The 18,979-nt window shown below is 43.3% G+C and overlaps 2 protein-coding genes across 2 annotated transcripts in view; one reads left to right on the forward strand and one right to left on the reverse strand.

The window, feature by feature from the left end:
• Positions 1-55: 55 nt before the first annotated feature.
• LOC144159560 (caspase-3-like) lies at positions 56-15,845 on the reverse strand. Its single transcript, XM_077691128.1, has 8 exons — positions 15,717-15,845; positions 15,173-15,682; positions 13,864-14,081; positions 12,722-12,853; positions 10,315-10,476; positions 6,935-7,069; positions 5,700-5,772; positions 56-5,147 (listed from the first exon to the last, which is right to left on the reverse strand). The coding sequence occupies exons 2-8, from the start codon at positions 15,589-15,591 to the stop codon at positions 4,910-4,912; spliced, it is 1,377 nt and encodes a 458-aa protein (XP_077547254.1). The 5' UTR covers positions 15,592-15,682; positions 15,717-15,845; the 3' UTR covers positions 56-4,909.
• Positions 15,846-15,937: 92 nt separating this feature from the next.
• Mat89ba (nucleolar protein 6 Mat89Ba) overlaps positions 15,938-18,979 on the forward strand; it is a 52,384-nt gene continuing 49,342 nt past the window's right edge. Inside the window, exons 1-2 of the mRNA XM_077691127.1 lie at positions 15,938-16,092; positions 16,544-16,933. Coding sequence (XP_077547253.1) covers positions 16,060-16,092; positions 16,544-16,933 — 423 coding nt within the window. The 5' untranslated portion in view covers positions 15,938-16,059. The remainder of the gene's footprint in view (positions 16,093-16,543; positions 16,934-18,979) is intronic.

An 18,979-nucleotide genomic window follows, 5' to 3' on the forward strand; every position in this document is an offset into this window, starting at 1 on the left:
GGATACTCAACTCTGCACTCTTAACACAGTTTAACGCACACACACACACAACTCAAGTTTGAATGACTAGCCACCCCCAAAATGCAAGTTTTAACAAACATTTGCAAGAAACAAAACTGCACCATTTGCATAGACATGTTGAGAGAAAGAGTGAATGTAAGCATTCACTTTTTTTTTATGAGACCATGAAAACTTATTTTTGCGTCAGTTAATAGGATAACATAGTGGCATAACATACGATTCTAAGGACACCAAAATACACCTCATGATACAGTGAATGCGAAAGGATGAGTGCTGAACTGCTAAACCTAGGGAAATGTGCTGAACCGCTAAACCTAGGGAAATGTAAACCTGAAGCATGCACACAACTTAATTCTCTAATGCATGGCACTCACTCCCTATCCCCAAGTGTTACACCTGTCATCATCGTTCCCGTACCTAGATTTTCTTCCAAGGTACTTGACAAAACTCTCAAGTTTCTGCAAACATGAGTCAGCACTGGACGAACGCAATGGCCTTCGCAACGCGGTTGCATTGGTATCCATCCACACACAAGGCTAAGCAGCATTGGGCTCGGTCAGAAACGTGGCAGGGAAATCACCTAGGGAACACTGGGAGTTTATTGAACATGTCCATTTTCAATATGCTGACAAGTCCAGTTGAGAAAAAGAATATGTTTCCTGGAAAGTAGTCTGGCATCCCCAGATTATGCAGTCTAGGGTAAGCTATCCCAACCTAAATAAGTGCAACAATACTAACAGGACACTCCCTCGCTAAGGACATTACGCTATACCACCCTAGGTATAGTACTTGGCTGTAACCGGTTATCGCTATGAACCAATGACATAGCTTAGAACTAGAACCTTGGATAGGTATCACAAGGCTGTTTAAATAAAAAAAAAAGTATATCATCCTTTGTAAGTGAATGCACCCACTAGGCATCTGTTGCCATAGTTCTGTTTCGTGCAGTCTTGCCGCAAAAACTTTAAACAGAAGTCGACTATGTTTGAATTATAAAAGTGCAGTCGTAAACAGTGAAGACCTAACTAGACTTAAGGCACAGCTTCGACTAGGTCACGACTTGGCCCTGTTGGGCCGACTTTCCCCCTCTAACAAGCAACAAACCGAAGTACACTTCAGGAACCAAAGACGCAGGGGGGGAACGGCAGAACTTCTTGAATACATTTACTTTACATATACACACCCCAGCCATACTGTTTTTTCCTTTCAGAACAATGCTTAGACAAGCTCCTCCACTCCTATTACATCACTAGCAATTTCTGACCCTGCAAAAAATCGTAGCGCTCAAAAACGTACGGGTCACAATGGTTATTTCCTCGCTTTTGGCACTATCTGAGTTGCTAAACCGCCGATGCTACGATGAGTGGTGTAAGTGTATTCATAGTGCTGCAATCTGCTCGTATAGGCCAACTTGCTCTTACACTGCAGTGTTGACTGAAGAAAAAAAAAAAAACAGATGCAAGGCACTTTTCAATCAAGACGCAATCTCCCGCATTGCTCTCGACAGTGCAAAAAACCGTGAGAGCACATTCGGGTCCAGCGTTCGCAAATGCTTCCGTGGGACATGTTACATGTACGGTGGAGGCACCAGAGAACGCTGGCACAAGCGCACTCCTGGTTTCCATTGCGATGGCTGGTGGCGTCAAATCCGAGACGCACTGTGCCAACCGACCTACACAAAGTTGGGGCTTAGCAATCCCTAAGTTACACCTAATATGCACCACTTTGTGTTATTTCAATGTGTGCAGAATATGTATTGGCTCTATGGAGAAATAGTTTCCAAAGATGGCAACCAAACTCCCGACCCTGTTAAACACATTGGGAGCAGGTTGGCTTTTTAGACACTTGAGGCCAAGCACCGCTGGCAAGCACAAGTACACAAAGCAAAGCAACAGTTAGCTTTTCCACATGAGCAACTGCCTCCCCCTTACACAAACGCTTGTACAGTCAACAATACTACAAGGTACAATGTGCGTAACACTAGTCTGAGATCGGGGGGCAAGTTTTGAAACGACCGTGACATGTATGCCAGTGAAACTGCTCAGACTTCGAGCCTCTCGGAATGATAGTTGAGCAGAGACCAGTCAAACATAAATAAAGGGGTGGTACAAGAGAACAAGAATTGCGTACATGGCCAAGAAAACCACGAAATTGCGTCGTAAGGAACAATTTCTTTTCATTTTTTAAGTAAACTGAGTGAAACTTGTCAGTCTTGCTGCTTTTTTCCCACTGATCACTACTATGCCATTATTTTTTTGCATCCATCAATTAGTTACGTACCAAGATAATTAGAGATAATTAGTCATTTTTGGAGGAACAATAGACAAAGCAGTGTTAGCCATAAAACTGTAATCTTTATATTTCCCAATACTATGAAACGGTGAATGCAATAACAGAATCGGTTTTATTGATGCGCTGCTTCGAACTAATTTTACAGTTCATTAAACTTTGGTGTTTGAAACTGGCACCCGAAGTTGTTCCTTGTCACTGTGCCACCAATGTTTAATGAGCTGTAAAATAAGTTCCAAGCGGTGCATCAAAAAACCAATTCTCTTATTGCATTCACCCAGTTTCATAGTATTGAAAAGTATAAAGATTAATTTTACGGCTTACACAGCTTTGTCTATTGTTCCTTCAAAAATGACTAATTATCTCTAATTATCTTGGTAACTAGTTGACTGACTCAAAAAATGGTGTCATATTTGAAATCAGTGGAAAAAAAGCAGCAAGAGCAACAAGTTTCACAGAGTTTATTTAAAAATTAAAGGAAGCTGTTGTAAGAGCAGTGTCCCCTCTTAAAGCAATAGCTTTTTCTCTGAGAAAGAATGTCAGCATATGCCCCGCATTGGCCAGAAAGCGAGAATAAACCAGAGTGGAATACCAGAATCAAACGCAAGTGTTGCGCAAGCATTAGAGAGCAACAATGAATTCACTACACACAACAGATGCACTGAAAGAATGAAGAAACGAGGAGTGATGTAGCAGTGTAATAAAACTTGGCAAGATATTGTGAGCGCCAAGTTATACAAGAAATGGAGGAACGGGATGCACATGTGATTCCTTTTCAACACACCTTGCAGTGAAGCATGTTGAGATGTGCAAGCATATAAAAAACCTTTAGCATGAGCATCCCTTGTAAACCTCTTTGCAGTAAAAACACGCAATGCACAATTGTTATAAAAGACTTAAAAACTTGAAATCTCTGTGGCACTACCAGTGAAACACAGCAAGCATTGTTCACCGCCATTTTTAGATGCACGCAGTCAAGACAATCGCACTACCTCAACCCGAAGCGTAAATCGCAACTACATAAATAACACAGAAAATGAGAACACAGTGCAGGTTAAAAAATCATGGACCCCTCCGTCTAACGATGACGGTTGAACGCAAAGCTTCCTCGTGATGGATTTTGTGGTTGGCCAATCCCACGCTGCGAGTGTGTGCTACTTTGGAGGTACACACCACTCTTCTACAATACTCACAGCAACTCTACAGTGCGCACTCCGTAGGTCTAACGTTTGGGTTTGGGGTGTACCGTGCAAACTGGTACCTGCTGCTTGGCGTTCGCTTCGACCATGTCTAAATAGAGCAATAGGATAGACGCCAGCTTCATAACGCAAGGGACCCACGTTAGGTTCCCCCCACAGGAAGCATTTTTTTCTTTCACCTCACCCATGATCATTTATCATCACCATCGGAGAAAGTCTGTTTTCCTGCAGGACATACTGGAGGACAACAGCAACAGTAAGGACAATAAAGCTTCGCTTCAAAAGAAAATAAAAGAATAAGTGACAGATCAACAAAGCTGCACGACATTTCGGCTCGCACCACCAGCGTGCAAAAATGCACATTGTCGTAACAGTCCATAACAAGATAAAATGTCCCCTACCTCTGGTGTAGCCAGAATGTTACTCTGGATGATGTACTAGATTCCTTTGACTACATCTTCACAAAGTGGTAATAGGTGCAAGCGGACGATGCAAACTCTAGGAGGAAAGGGGTTTGTACTGAATCGGGAACCCTCCCACCTGCCTGGCGGCCAGTCTCTACAGTACAAACAACGATTTCCTTTCAAACCAACGGCACCATTGAAAACGGGAATAAAAATTAAATGTGAAAAATGAGCAAGGCGGCAACATCAGGGCTGGGTACCACTGCCGCCAGGTCCATGCGAAAAATAGAAAAATGTTGGGAAAGTTAACGGAAAACAAAAATGCTGCAATCAAAGAACCAAAGAACACAGCAATCGAAGATCACAGCACCAATGCAACTGCGCCACATTTTTACCCAACTCCTTCCCACGTCTTCATTGTCGAAGGAAAGTTTGATATTCACCTCAATGCTGCCGAACGGCTACAAGGGAAAGCTGTACAGCTTTCTCAGAAACTTCGCAGTTGAAGAAAAATTCATCCTGGTCCGGGATTCGACCCCGGGACCACCGCAGAACCGGAGCAGTCGCTCTACCAACAGAGCTAACCAGGAGGCTAATCGTTTGTAGCGCGAGAGCAAATTGATCAACAACTCGAAGTGGTGGACGCTGTTAATCGACCAGATTTAGGGGAAATCCCCAAGGTGGAGTAAGTTCCTGCGAAGGAAAGTTTGACATCCACCTCAATGCAGTCGTACGGCTACAAAGGAAAGCTAACAGCTTTCTCAGAAACATCGCAGTTGAAGAAAAATGTAGCCGTATGGCTGCATTGAGGTGGATGTCAAACTTTCCTTCGCAGGAACTTACTTCACCTTGGGGATTTCCCCTAAATCTGGTCGATTAACATCTTCCATCGTTTGCACCATTCTTTTGTTCCTCATGCTCACGTCGTGCTGGCCACGAAAGAGAAATCGGGTGGGAAGAGAGGGTGAGGTGGCGAGGTCTTGGGCAACTTGCGCATCACTCCCTGGTGAGATAGAGTGATCGGGTGAGGGTGCTACGCAGCTCAGACGTCTGGCTTGCCCAGAGAAGTTGCCGGCTGTCGCCAGACACAACGGGGATGGGGGTCTCTGCGACGTCGCTGTTGATGAAGGTGCCAATCTGCGCCAGGTCGTAGTTGCGCCTGTGACGCCGAACCGCATTCACAAACGCCCGCACGAACACGCTTCCGCAGTGCGGGTCCCGGTACGACACAGAGCTGAAAGAAGAAGAAGAGAACGCACAACGTTTGTTTCGCCTCTGGTGCTTGAAGCTGAGAACAGAAATTATACTTGGGCTACGTCCCATCACACTCAAAAGCTTCGTACTAGCGCAAAATCAATGGGGCATTCTTCAAATCGCATCGAATTGTCATGCACATCGCTCATTTTCGTTCTTATTTCATTCTTCGCTTTCAACTGGGGTAGAGGGTGCCACGATTGAAATCTTGTGGCTTGTATACTGAGCCAGCAAAAGCAAAACCCATGCGGCACTATGCCTTCTGTGAAATTAAGAAGGAATAATTATAGTAAGTTGGCATTGCAGCAGGACAAATTCTTTCGGTAAAAAGGACCAACCCTGTTGCTGTTCAGTGAATCAAATGGTGCATGCGAGGTCCTCTGTGAAGACAGGAGGTTCCAACAAATGGCTAAGGCTAAATGGGGTATTGTTTATATGCTTCCACGTAAAGAAAGGAGGCAGTCTTGATTGCAGTTTCGAAGAACACCTTTACAGCGAGAATCCCTATGCAAATTAGGAAATCGGAGCTTACTTGGGGACCGTAGACATGAACTTGAGCACGTCAGCCCGGTTGGTTGCTTCAGTGCTGCCTCTGCGCGGCTCGTCTGAAAGAGGTTCGAGAGGAACAATGCAAAGTTGTAAAATTATGCGCTCCGCGCTTCGTTTCAATCAATTTCCAACATATGGAGAAGCAGTTTTGTGGTGAAGCACTTCTTCACTTGTTATCACAAAAGCAGCCCATTTTCGCAACCCACACCAACTCATTCATGAACATCCTGCTAGCCTTGGAGGCATGCTTAAGTACACCTCAAAGACCGCAACAGACAAACCCGATGGTGTAATAGTAAATCCAGGCTATCGCCTTATTGTTGCTGGACATTTTGCCTTTCAACATTTCTTGTCTCCGTAAGAAGTTATACAGCATCATCAGCACTAAACTGAGAGGAAAAATCAGCATTCTCTTATTGAAACGTGCGCCAGCCTTCTGGCTAGCATAGGATTCAGTTGTATGCAGCAGTTATATAATATTTCATAATTATCTTCTGCTTGTAAACTGGAAAAGTGACATAATATTGCATAATTATCTTCTGCTTGCAAATTGGAAAAGTGATGGAGACTTAACAACGGAGGGGGGGAAGCGGGACAATGATATGCAACGTACTGCTTATGCTTTTTCCTCATCTGTTCAAAGTTTTCATGCATTTCGAACTTTTCCTTTCAGCCTAGGATAGTTCAATAGAGCCGATAAAAAGTTGCACAGTGTGTTGAGAGATAAAAAGAATGGCTGCACGGGGGGAAGGGACTTTATTAATGCCAAAAAATTCACTAGAGAATGATTCCTATTAGTGACTGGAATAATCTCCCGAACGAAGTGTTTCTTGCAGCGAATTTTGCTGAGGCTATAGAGCATGCTGTATAATTTTATTTCCGGAATGGTATTTTCCTCATCTATTGTTGTTCAAATAAGTGTTTCATTGTTATCTGTCTCACACAAACAAATTTATGTGCTGTATACTGTTCAAAATAACCCCCCTACAATAATGCCCTACGGGCGCTGTAGGAATGTGTGTTAAATAAATAAATAAATAAATAAATAAATAAATAAATAAATAAAATTCCTTTGTAGATTATAAAAATGGTTTGGGTGGTTTACAAACAGGCCCATTATCCCCCCCTTTCAGCTTGGTTTATTAAGTAGTTAACCCGAGATTCTTAACGCGACCTGCACAGCGCCCTATAAAAGAAAAGAGTCGCGGTAAAAGTTACCCGGAGAGTCGCCGTTCTGACAGGCCTGTACACAGAGTATCTTGGGCTTCTTCTTGAGGGCCTCGCACTTGTCGCACAGGTAGCTTTCGATCGTTTCCAGGTCCACTTTTTTGCAGTCCTGGGCATAGAACCCACCTGAAAACCATAGTACAGAGACATGCAGTGAACATTACCGCCTTAATTGAATGAGGATGACATTGATGCATTTATGGTAGGGTGACCATATTTATGGAGGTATAAAACGGGACACTCCAGCGGGTGGAGGGGGCGAGCGTAAAAAGGACAAAAGGTTGAGATGGGGAGAAAGGTTGGCATTGGGTGTATTTTGCCGACAATTTAGTTTTTTTGAGCAGGTCTTTACCCCACAAGAATCACTTGTACAATTCTCCGCACTTGTAGAAAAAGTTCAGCCACACAAGTAGGTAACATTGCACGAAATCAGCAAGTTGATCTCCATGTTGACTTCACAATGAAAGAAAAAAAAAAAAGCGCTCTACTAGAGCCGTGGTTCTAGGAAAACACAGGGCCAGTTCCGCGATGCGAGAAATCTCAGCACTGTGCACATCCCCTGTTGTCATCTCTTTAAAGACTTGCACCCATCTCTCAGAGACAGAAATGCCTTATGAGTTCCAATATTTTAGTTTCTTTTCAATGCTTTGCTTGACAATGGTCCACTAGGAAAATATCATTTCCTCGAAGATGTCTTCGGCAGCAAACTTCAAAGCGTTCTTTGGTAAGAATAGATCTAAATTTTGCTGTCTTGGTAAATATTTCAAAGTATTTTAAAGGCCAGCTGCATTAAAAAAAATTTCAACCTCTGGAAAACGTCACTGCCATATAGTCTGCCTAAAAAGACTGCAAGATACAAAATGTGACACCTGAAATGCGTGCATCTGCGGCGCAAACCACCATAAAAAATCGGAGATTTTGAAAGCGAAACTGAGGAGAGCGTGATGACCAGTTCTCCGGCCTGGCCATAGGAAAAAGCGCAGGGCCGGCCGCAATGTCACTTCCGCTGAGAGAATTATCGGCTCTAGCAAACTAAATACAGACTTTGGTTGGTCACGCTTTTTTTCAATGACACTTATCCTTTTACGAAACTGAAACCGTGAGAGCCACGCGATATCGCATATAATTGAAGAAATATTTGACCAGGAGGCTGAGAAGCTAATTGGAAAAAAAACCCCTAGTCCTGAACTGCAAAAGTATACAGGCCCTTTCGTTCGTGGACACTGTGGAAAACTTCATTCCGCTCAGTGCTATGAGTATCTACCAGACGAAGATCACATTTTTCATCAAATAAATAAGGACGCAGTCCTGTTTTGTCAAGTGAACTTCACGTACTCATGTTCCGGTTCATTGAGCTCAAAATGCAACTTGGAGAAAGGTAAGGGTTACCGTGTCAATGGGTTCGCAGCCTCAAAAAATGCATTTTTGTATCAAGTATTTTTGCACGAGCCAGATTGTCAATTTGTTATAGCCAATTTTTACCTTTACTGTTATAATGAATATCGGTTATAATGAACTAATTGCTGTCCCGATACTACTTTGTTAAAATGAGGTTCGACTGTACCGGTTGGTTTGGTGGTAACTACAGTACTTTCAAAGCAAATTTGTCAGCGGTGAAATTTGAGTGCAACTGGCCTTTATAATCATACCGTACTTACTCGATTCTAACGCGCCCCCGATTTTCTTGGAAAAAAAACAAAAAAAACTTGCACCTCCGATTGTAACGCGCACGGAACTTTATAACCCAGACAAACGAATGCGAGAGAAATGGGCGATTTATTTCCCGATGTAATCTCACTCATCTCACTCCTCGTCGCTTTCCGCTGACCCCAACATCTCGTCCTCGGTGCCGCCAAGAGCGTTCGCGATGCCACACTTCTGAACGAACGTTCAACCATGGTCGATGGGATCGTGGCCCACGCCTCGCACGCCCATCCCGCGAGCTTCTCCAGAGCCGCACGCTTCAGCCGTCCGCTCGTTTTGAACGCGTGAGAGCCGCTGCTGCCATTGCTGTTATCAAGTGCGCAAGTGGAACGATTTGACGATTTGTGTGAACGCCGATAGAAAACCATAGGCGCTTCTGCTTCCTCCATTCGAAAAATTGTTGCTAAACGTGGAGAAGTCTTCCTCAATGTTGCTAAAGGCTTTGGTGCCATCTTAAGATGGCGATGGCGATGGGTGGGACGAAATTTCCGCTGTTTCGGCAGTTTCGGTTTTGTATCCGATTCTAACGCGCATGCGATTTTTCGGCCTATTTTTCCGGAAAAAAGGTGCGCGTTAGAGTCGGGTATTTACGATATTTGTAAAATATACTTGTAATGAGTTAACACACTTTTGGTTCGATCAGTTTGCTTGGCACCAATTCTGAAGCCATGCAGACCTGTGACAATGGGACATGATTGTTTATTAGGACAAAAAGACAAGACAGCAGAAGGAGACCCCAAAAACGGGACTGTCCCGGACAAAACGGGACGGACGCCTGGTCACCCTAATTTATGGGCACCGATGTTAATACATAACTGCTTACAAGAAAAGAAAGCCAAGGTAGTGATTTTGTCATAAACCCATGGGCTGAACGGCCTACCAAAGAAAATATGGTTGCAATACTTGCTTCAAAAAGTCACAAAATGTGCTTCTATAAACAAAAGCTGTCAGATGGGCATGACATTCATTTTAGACTCGTGAAGTGTGAATAAGATATACTTTATTTTCAATATTTCTCTGCGAATGCCAGTAGAAAAAGTAGTTGTTACATCAAAGTCCTCGCATCAGACATAAATAAGATTTTCAGATAGTGGTAGTACCACGTCCTTCAGAAATGTAGGCTTTATTCTCGTAAACACCAAAATATTCCACTGGGTTAATATCTTCTCAAACGTAAAAAGTATTGGCACAGGTATTGCACACCAAAGAACCCACAACGAAATGAAAATTAGGTTCTTGAGCTCTCGCAATCTCTGCCTTTTCAACATACTATTTTGATTATGCTAAGAGTGACAGCCGCTGTCTATTATTATGAACTTCAGAAAGGCGCATGATGTCTCGTTATTTCTTTTCATGTCGACAGTTGTGTTTATAGGGTGAAATTATATCAAGGTAATGTTTACAGTTATGTTTACCGGATTATCACCAGAGTAAATAGAACATGTCATAATAAGATATTCAGCGTAAGGCATATTTGCTTTTGAATATGGATTTTTTCTGAGCTTGATGTCTTCGCAACATCCAATCCTAACGCTGCCAAAAGCAGTTTGTTTCAGCCTATTTTGTAAGCATAAGCAATAAAGCGTAAGCGTAAAGCAATAAAGCAATAAAGCGTAAGCAAAAAGAACAAGACAAGACTAGAACACTGAGCCAGGAGTTCAGGCTACCTCTGTATCCATGGGAGAGGATGACCACAACCAAGGCATCGCTCTTCTCGTGGTTCCAAATGGTGGCTACATCGTTGAGTAACCTTTCAATCCCTTCCGCTGTTTGGTCCTCATAGACTCGCACCGTGAAGTCAAGTTCCGTCCACATTTCTTTGAGCAACTCTGGCAAGAAGATAAAATGGTTTGGAATCGGAGAGAAAGAGGAAGCGTTACAAGCAACATTTTAGAGGAGCCATGCAGTCACTGATGGATTTTTCAGGCTTTGAAAAAATTCAGGCTTCTTCAATACTTAGAGGCTTTTTTAATAGATCTGTGATGGTAACGTGACTGTTTTTTTTCAGATCCGGTTTGTCAAACTGTTTTACTATGCGGGCTATCTACCAATCCCCACTAAGCCAAAAAATATGACACCAACTGTAGGTAGTTACTACTACAAAAGCACACAGCTATGTCTTTAATAATGACTTCAGACCAGGAAAAGAAAAAGAATGTTACGAGAATTTCCTATTGTAACGTACATTTTAACTTACTCGCAGTAATTTGGAAATAAAAGATACAAAAGAAATGCATTGCTGAAACCAATTTCTGGGGTAGCCAGAAAAAAAAAAAAAAAAAGCTTTGCAGCATTTCGTATCGCTGACACAGGTAACTACCTAATACCCGTGCCAATCGCACACGAAAAATGACATTAAGTGCTTAATGCCTGAAGTTTTAATGCCATTAATTCGCAACTACACGCAAAAATCTAATGCCACTCGCTCTAATATCACTTTTGGTTTAAGGAGTACCGCACAACTCATTTGCCTTAGCGAATGTCTTAACAATCTGCCTATTCTGGAATGCGATGAGCACCAAATGAAACCAACGAAACTCTCAGCACCTTAGTGTTGACACGAAAGCATAGCTGAACTTCAAAATAATCGACTTTTTGTGCACTCTTGGTGGTGAAGTTCTGAAGACAAAGTTCACTAAAACAGCGGCAAAAGGCAAAACATCGTGTTACTCGTCATTTTGAGTTTTCTGGATTTGGCTACCGCTGGCAGGCAACGGCAGTTGCTGAAGCCGCTTTTAGAAACAGCTCACACCATTTTTTAGACAACACTATTTCTCATAACGTTTTCTTTACAAAAAACATTCTTAACCCTTGTACGACGCTTTTCTCTACATAGCATTTCTCTTTTTGTTCATTATTACCTTAATGTATAACACATTTAATGCCTTCGCGTTTTCACGTGTAGCACGGCCCACCCAAATAATGTCATTCGGTATCTTGAGGCCTTAAACAATTAATGTAATTTTTCATGCACGTGTGGCACGGGTATAAGCAGATTACAATAAACTCATAAACTTGTTTAAAACAATAAACTCGTTTAAAGGGGAAAGAAATCTGCAGTCCATTTCAAAGCAGAACAGTGCAAAACCAAAGACAAGGGCTAGGAGTCTGTACTGGAAAAGCATTATACTTGTGCAGAAAAAAAGGAAAAAAAGAAAAAAAGAAAAAGGAAAGCATTATTTGTGGCATCCCCACTTCTTTGTCGGCTGTCTTCAGATTTTTAGATTGCCTCGTTTTATAACGTCGCGTGAACAAATCCAGGCCTCTAGTTCTCCATATTCTCCAAGTTTTTTTTCGTTTTAATAACACTGATCCAACTTAGATTTTTCTCGTGGACATCTTTCACTGAATGAAACTGCACCCACAAGACAATAAGGTAGTCAATCACGTCCCTGGAACTACGGAAGATGACAATATCGGGCAGTTTAGATTAATGCAGAATATGACGCTGACAGTGGCAAGATCGCAAATTGTTATCACCAATGCATTGTTGTAGGGAGTGCTGTTGTGAGAGGAAGATAGCAGGCTTGGTATTCACGTATGTGGTCTACTACTTTCAATAAACGTACTGGTGTGTTGCGTTATACGAGGGCATGGAGGCAAAAGGGGATTAGAAGAGGCCCCGACGTCGCTTTTTCTGAAGACGGAAATGCCATTTTAGGGCGCTTCCCCCCCTTTCCAAAGCTTTCTTTCCTCCATGCGAAAGGGCCTAATGGTACACAGGAACAATGAAGAATGTGACATATCAGTAAAATATACCAATAAAAATTGTAACCCTAACGCACCTGTACTTACAAAGCAATCAAAGCAGCAGTGGAGGTAAATAAAGTTCAATACGCTACACCTACGTATGTAGTTCTAGAAATATTTCTTGAAGCCCACCCTACTTTTTGGTGGGTTCAAAAATTTACGGGCAAATTGGATAAGGCTCTAGAAGACCGCTAGAATTCCTTTCTTTTCTTTCCACGTTCTTGCTGGTGGTAGAAAGAACCTAGTTCCAACAATTCTGGCTGTTGGAGTGCACGAATGAGAGACCTATCAGAGCTGTAGCCAAGGGTGCAATTTTGTACATACCAACATCCTTTTTCGTGCCATCACGATCCGCGAGTTGTGTTTCGTTTTTGGGGTCTCTGTATTTGTTGTGGTTGAAAATAATGGCAAACCCGTGTGGGCTGTTGGTCATCGGGTACCGTCTCGCTGCGTCACCTAGAAAGGCAATTGATGGACCAACATAACACTGTTTCAACCAAGTTTTGAAGCGTGCTGAAAACACGATCTTTCTGATGTAAAATAAAGTACAATGTACAATGCACTCCAAAATACAATCTGGATTTTTTTTTTGTCCGGCCTGTAATGTGCTCACATTTGTAATAAAACATACAGCGTACGGAACACAATGATTACCTATTTCATTTTACACGCATTTTCCTTGTATGCCATGACGCAACCTAGACTGTTGGATTTATGTCTGCTTTGCGTATTTGGTTTTACATCAAGCTAGCGCGCAATCCTGCGGGGGTCTTCTGTTTCTCGCATGGTCTTGCATGCTGCCATAAATGCACGCTTGTTTGCACAGAAGGTTTCATTAAAGGCATTGATAAATCCAAGGATGGAGAATTGAATGCAAAAAAACCATAACACTGAGGCAAAATAGATAGCAGTGAAAATGTTTACAATTCAAGTAAACATTTTCATTCAAATGGAACATGAATAGCAAAAAAAAATCAATAAAAAAGGCTGGCTTGAAGTATCAGGCCAAATGGCAAATATTTTTTTCGCTGTATTACTGCCTTTTTAAAAACACGCAGGGCTGTATAGAAGAGACAGTACCTTTGGGCCTATAAAAAAGTAAGAGACAACCCAAAATGGATATTTGCATTTCCACATTTGCCAACAAGTGACATCGGCATTGATCACACTCTGACAATCATTTTCGAAGCTACACCACACTAGTTGGCGCCATCCTGAACATTTGTAGTAGCTCCAATACGCAGTCTGAAATTGTATACAAGTTGTATACCACGAACTATTTTATTCGTATTCACATTTTTAGAAAACTCCAGAGCCTCCAAATTGAAACACCACAACATCGATAACATTAAATGCAATGCCTTGAGCCAGTCATAGCTGTGGCTCACTTAAAATTGCGTGCAGTATTGCAAAAGAAGCTCCACTGAATTTCCGAGAGGCCAGGCGTGTAATGCCGAGGTACTTACAGAGATGTTCTATCAGCTCTTCATCGTTGTACTTCGTTTTTACGTATTCGCGTAGCTCCACGTAACTATCGGAAGTAATAATGCCACCTTCATAGAGCAACACCACCATTGCTTCAGCGGGGAGCTCGGCTGCTGATGACGATTCAGGCAAGAAATGTCGCAGGATCTCCACTGCTTCATTGTCCTTGCAGGCATCACAGAAGTTGGCCAAGTCGCACCTTTGAGAAGAACAGACGTTGAAAAAGTTCAGGATGTAAGAACTGGACACGTTAATAACAAAAATGCACTTACACGTTCAGCATGTGCATCTTGATGCTGCCATGCCCTTTGTTTCTTACAAGGCATTGCAGGCATCATGGATGCAAAAAAAAGGTTTGGTGTGCATCTTGTGACATTCTTCGTCCGAAGTTGAACAGCGATTTTCTTTGTGTATTTTATTTCTCGTAATTTGTGCTGCCTTTGCATGAAAACAGACAACAGCTACGCTATTTCACAGTGTGTAGTATCTGTCTGCAGCGCTTCCCAACAAGCTCACGCTACAAGCTAACAGGTTTATGCTAGAAACTAGTGAAACTGATTGGAGGGCTCCGGATTAATTTTGACCACCTGGGGATCTTAAACGTGCGCCGAATTCTCGAACACACGGGCATTTTTGCTTTTCGCCTCCATCAGAAAAGTGGCTGCCGCGGCCGGGAATTGAACCCGCATCCTCGTAAACTAGCAAAACACTACGTTCCTCGGTGAAGGGGTCTAATAATATACAGTATATTGTGATTGGCCACATATGTCTATAATATTACACTCAATCTCATTGATCAGTGAAAAGGTCAAACAAAGCTATGCAAACAAAGCCACCCAAGGAATTATCTGTCCCTTGTACACTCTGCTGTTTTTACAGCTTTATTACTTGCCAACATATACAATCCAAATTGTGCATCATCCTTTAGCCTGGGAACGATGCTTTGGCCGAGCCATACAGTGTTGCAGTTACAATTGCTATGCCAGCAAATGCTCAATTTTCTTAAAGGCCATGAAGGCTTTTGCAAAAGCTCAAGCCAGCAGCCTCTATTCACCAGATTCTTAGCATTTAATTATTAGACAAACAGCAGCACCAAATATGCATCTACTGGGCAATCGGCGCATGCGCAGTAATGAAATATAAGGTCCGGCCGATATGCCGGATATGCCGATATGCTTGTGTCTGCACATTGCCTTGAATGGAGAGGGCGTGTACGTCTCTTATTTGGTGCCTTGATTTCTTTCAAGAACGTTTACCTCTCGATGCAAAGTTGCAAGCACAACATCTCACCAAACTTTGCTGATGCGTTTGGGCGACTCGAAGAGCCTGGCCGCCCTATGCTTGCAGACTTTGAAGATTCTGCGCATGGCGTTGAACTTGCGCATAACATAGAGGATCTCGAGGACTGTGTCGTCTGCACTCGCACCCCAAACGTCGCAACAGTAATTCTTCACGGTGCCGAAGTCCGTATTCGCACCGGTCACGTAGTCAACCAATCGCCGCACCTCAGGCGATGAAAGCGGGGCCCCGGGTTGGGCCGAAGCCGCTGTTGCATACGCGAGAAAGGCGAACCGAACGCGATCTGTGGCCACCAACTCGTTGACAGCTGCGATGTATTCGCCCTGTCCACCGCATCTCGATATCCGTGGACTCCGCGCTGTCACGTCGTGTGTGGGTATCAGCTGAGCATCGGCTTTGTACGCCGACATTCTTCGGTTACGCCAGTTACGCTACGTTGCGCAAGACACGCGCAACCGTCCAGATTGAGGGATCCAGATCCAGCCACGATCGGCTGCAGTCCTACAGTCCTTTCAAGCTGTCAGCCTCGCCGCACTACTTCACCAACTTCACTTTACTTGCCGAGATGTATGTTCCGCGAGCACAATTGGAAACGAAAATACCAGGACGTGCGAGCGACTTTTGAAGAAATGTCGTTTTGGTGCAGCCAACCGCTGTAGACGACACACGTGAGGCCATGTGACGAAAATTGAAAAATAAATTTTAACAACAAACAAGTTTCCGGTTTCACTCACGCCGCCGACCTTACTTCCGCTGGCGTTGTGGTCGCTTCTTCCAGAGCACATGGCGGTCAGCATGGATCGGTTTTAACGTGTTGCAAGTTCCTTAGGAGCCCGTGTTATTCATCTGCAGTAGCGAAGTCACGGTTTGTGTCAGTTATGAAACGTCCAGCGAAGATGAAAAAGCCAACGGTACCGTTCACATTGCTTATTTTGCCCTAATAACTGATTATTAATAATGTTCCTAGTGTAGTCGTGGAGACCGCAGGTCCAGTGGTCTTGATGGCAGCGTTGTTTCTTGACGAAACGGTTGCGTTTAAATTGTGCATTTTTTTCTTTACTAAATTAAAACAACTGTAAAGACAGTTTTTATAGCCGTTACGAATCGGTAGATTGTCATTTATTCGCTTGCAAGGCTGTTTTGCAGATAGCTTGTAGACAGCCGGCTGATTTATCCAGCTGATGGCAGTCAATCAAAACGCCCCAGCAAAATTTCGAGGCTGTTAACCACGCCTCGGGCTGTTGATCACGCCTGGGATCATAAAAATCCGTGTCCCACGTAGCGTAGCACATTTCGCGGGCCATTTCTGCACCAACTGCATTTTTGTTAACTGACAACATTTCGTTGTTTTTCTAATTCTAGGTGTCGCAGAAGGCGAAGGTTGCCCCGTCAAAGTTGAAAAAAGGACCCCCGTCGTTGCAGGAGCGAAAAAAGCCATCTAAAGTTCCCGTTCAACGACCGGCTGTGTCTGAATCAGGGTCGGAAGATGACTTTGAAGATGAAAACGAGGATTTCGGCTACTCAGACGGAGACCAGGACATCTCGCAGTTCATGAAAAGCACCGGAGATGGCACGGGGATCCAGCAAGAAGCAGAAATGGGAGGCCAGAAGCGCAGCGCGGATGCATCGAGTAGCGCGGAAGCGCCCAAGAAGCTCAAGAAGTCCGACCTGTACAAGCCCCCAACCGCCGAAGAACTCAACAACCTCAAAGAAGTTGAGACACTGTTTCACTCGAACCTGTTTGGCCTACAGGTATGCTATCCAACTTAACTTGGGAAGCTGAGATGTGCAGAGATCTCTGAAACGAGTTATCTTCATTACAAATAGACAGTGGTTATGCCTGAAGCTGTCTGCTAATATGATTGAGAGCTCTGCCATTTCTGGGTTTGTAAATGTGACTGATCAAGAATTTGTTGGGGCTCTTAAGTCTGCTTACATGCTTTGGATGTGAAAGCAGTGCGGCTTCCTGTGTTAGTACTTATTAGACTTTTTTCCGCTACATCATATGTACGTCCTTCACTTCACTTTCCTCTCTTTGTCTTCAACAGTTACGGGACCACAGATCATTTTGGAACTCCACACTGAAAAGCCACGAATCTGGATTATGGTAGCTTCGTGGAACCAGCGTGGCGTACATGCGATGTAACAGCAATGTATCTTCAGAGGAAGTTGTAATGTTTTTACATTTAAAACATGTAAGCAGGTTAAAGGTTGACTCACCTGTTAAAGGAGCCATGAAGAGAAAACACAAGTTTGGTTCATTCAAAAGATTGTGTCGTTAGAATCATACTGACACCACTTTTAACGTAAACTTCGCTCAAATAAGCTACATAATTAGGAAAAACGGGAATGGTCATGCGACCCACCAGCTCATTTCCCGCAACAGAACCTGTGATGTCACATGGGCTAAGCTCTGCGATTGGCGGAGGCTGGCAGAAGCAGACGCAAATTAGGTAGAGCTTACAAACTAGACGAACGAGCGATTTGCGCTTAAATTTAGGGCACATTCTTTACAAAGCAATAGGAATGATGGGACAAACAGTGGAAGTTACGAAAGCACATGTAAACATAGAAGTACTGATGCGTTCTGCTGTTCGTACTGCGCACAGCATGCTTTGGTTTAGCTGCACAGCACTATGGGGCTTGGGGTTGTCTCAGACGACACTGGCCGATTGACGCAAGCAACGGTGTCTTACGTGACCCCATTTGTCGAGCGAGCACTGTTTCAGGGAACGAATATTTTCTCCCAGAACAAAAACAAGCCAGGTTTAAATGTGGGCAAAAACAAACCAAACGCTTGCCACGGTATGGTGGCGCCATCTAGGTTACGGAACGTAAAAAAACGTGGGAACAAACCAACACCGCTACAGGGTGGAGACAACCTTTGAATGGTCCCGTGCCGCCGCAATTGGGCCAACAGGCTCAACGCGTTATTCTTTTCGTTTCCCACGAGACCTAGCAACGCGAAACAGACAATATGATTCAAACTTCTTCAGTAAACCGTGTTGCGGCGATAATTTTAGCGCGGTTTTGACACAATGACTTGCTTCGGCGGCGAGCGAGCAACCGAACATGGCGGCGCCAGCGTTACGTGTCTCTACCCTGTACGGCGGATGCGTGAATGAAGGTACTCTAGGCTGCAGAGCGGTCGGTTCCCGTGATGTCACTTGGGACCACGAAAACGCACGATTGAGCGGGAAAATCAAAATTTTAACCTAAATTGTTTAATTTCTCAGTGAATAAAGCACCGTTTGTATCCGGACAAGCGCTGGGGGCACTATAAAACACGAAATCTTTCGAATAAAACCAACTTGCATTTTCTCTTCATGGCTCCTTTAACATTTCATGACCCATGGGCTTAAAAACCATTGTGCACAAATACGAAAAGCTTTACAAATACATACAAAATGTTCACAATGTGTTAGTTTACTTATTTTAGAGATGGCACTTCTGCACTAAAATAAAAAAATAAAACTCGTGCTTGCTAGACAGCTAGCGTCATCTAGTAAATAGCGGATAAACAAAGTGTGTTTCTTGTTGAATTTTTACCTTGGTAAAGAAGTCATATATTTCTAAACGAGGCCGTTTGGAACATTTTTGTGAATTTGTAAAACCATTTGTATTGGCACACAATGATTTTTAAGCTTGGTTCAGGAATTAGTAAGTCCAATAGGAATGTGATCCTTTAATTTGCTCTGGCACAGAGTAGTGGTTAATACCCGTGCCACACGGACACGAAAAATGACATTAAATGCTTAATGCCTTAGGTTTTAATGGCATTAATTCGCTGCTACACGC

Source organism: Haemaphysalis longicornis, unplaced genomic scaffold (assembly GCF_048455015.1).
Source record: "Haemaphysalis longicornis isolate Haplotype H1 unplaced genomic scaffold, Haemaphysalis longicornis Haplotype H1 scaffold_10, whole genome shotgun sequence".
Lineage (NCBI taxonomy): Eukaryota > Metazoa > Arthropoda > Arachnida > Ixodida > Ixodidae > Haemaphysalis > Haemaphysalis longicornis.

Coding starts and splice junctions, on each gene's coding strand:
- LOC144159560 (XM_077691128.1), bottom strand. CDS start 15,591: ATGTCGGCGTACAAAGCCGATGCTCAGCTGATACCCACACACGACGTG. Junction 14,082..15,172: donor AAACGCATCAGCAAAGTTTG/GTGAGATGTTGT, acceptor TTCTTCTCAAAG/GTGCGACTTGGCCAACTTCT. Junction 5,148..5,699: donor TTCATGTCTACGGTCCCCAA/GTAAGCTCCGAT, acceptor TTCTTCTTTCAG/CTCTGTGTCGTACCGGGACC.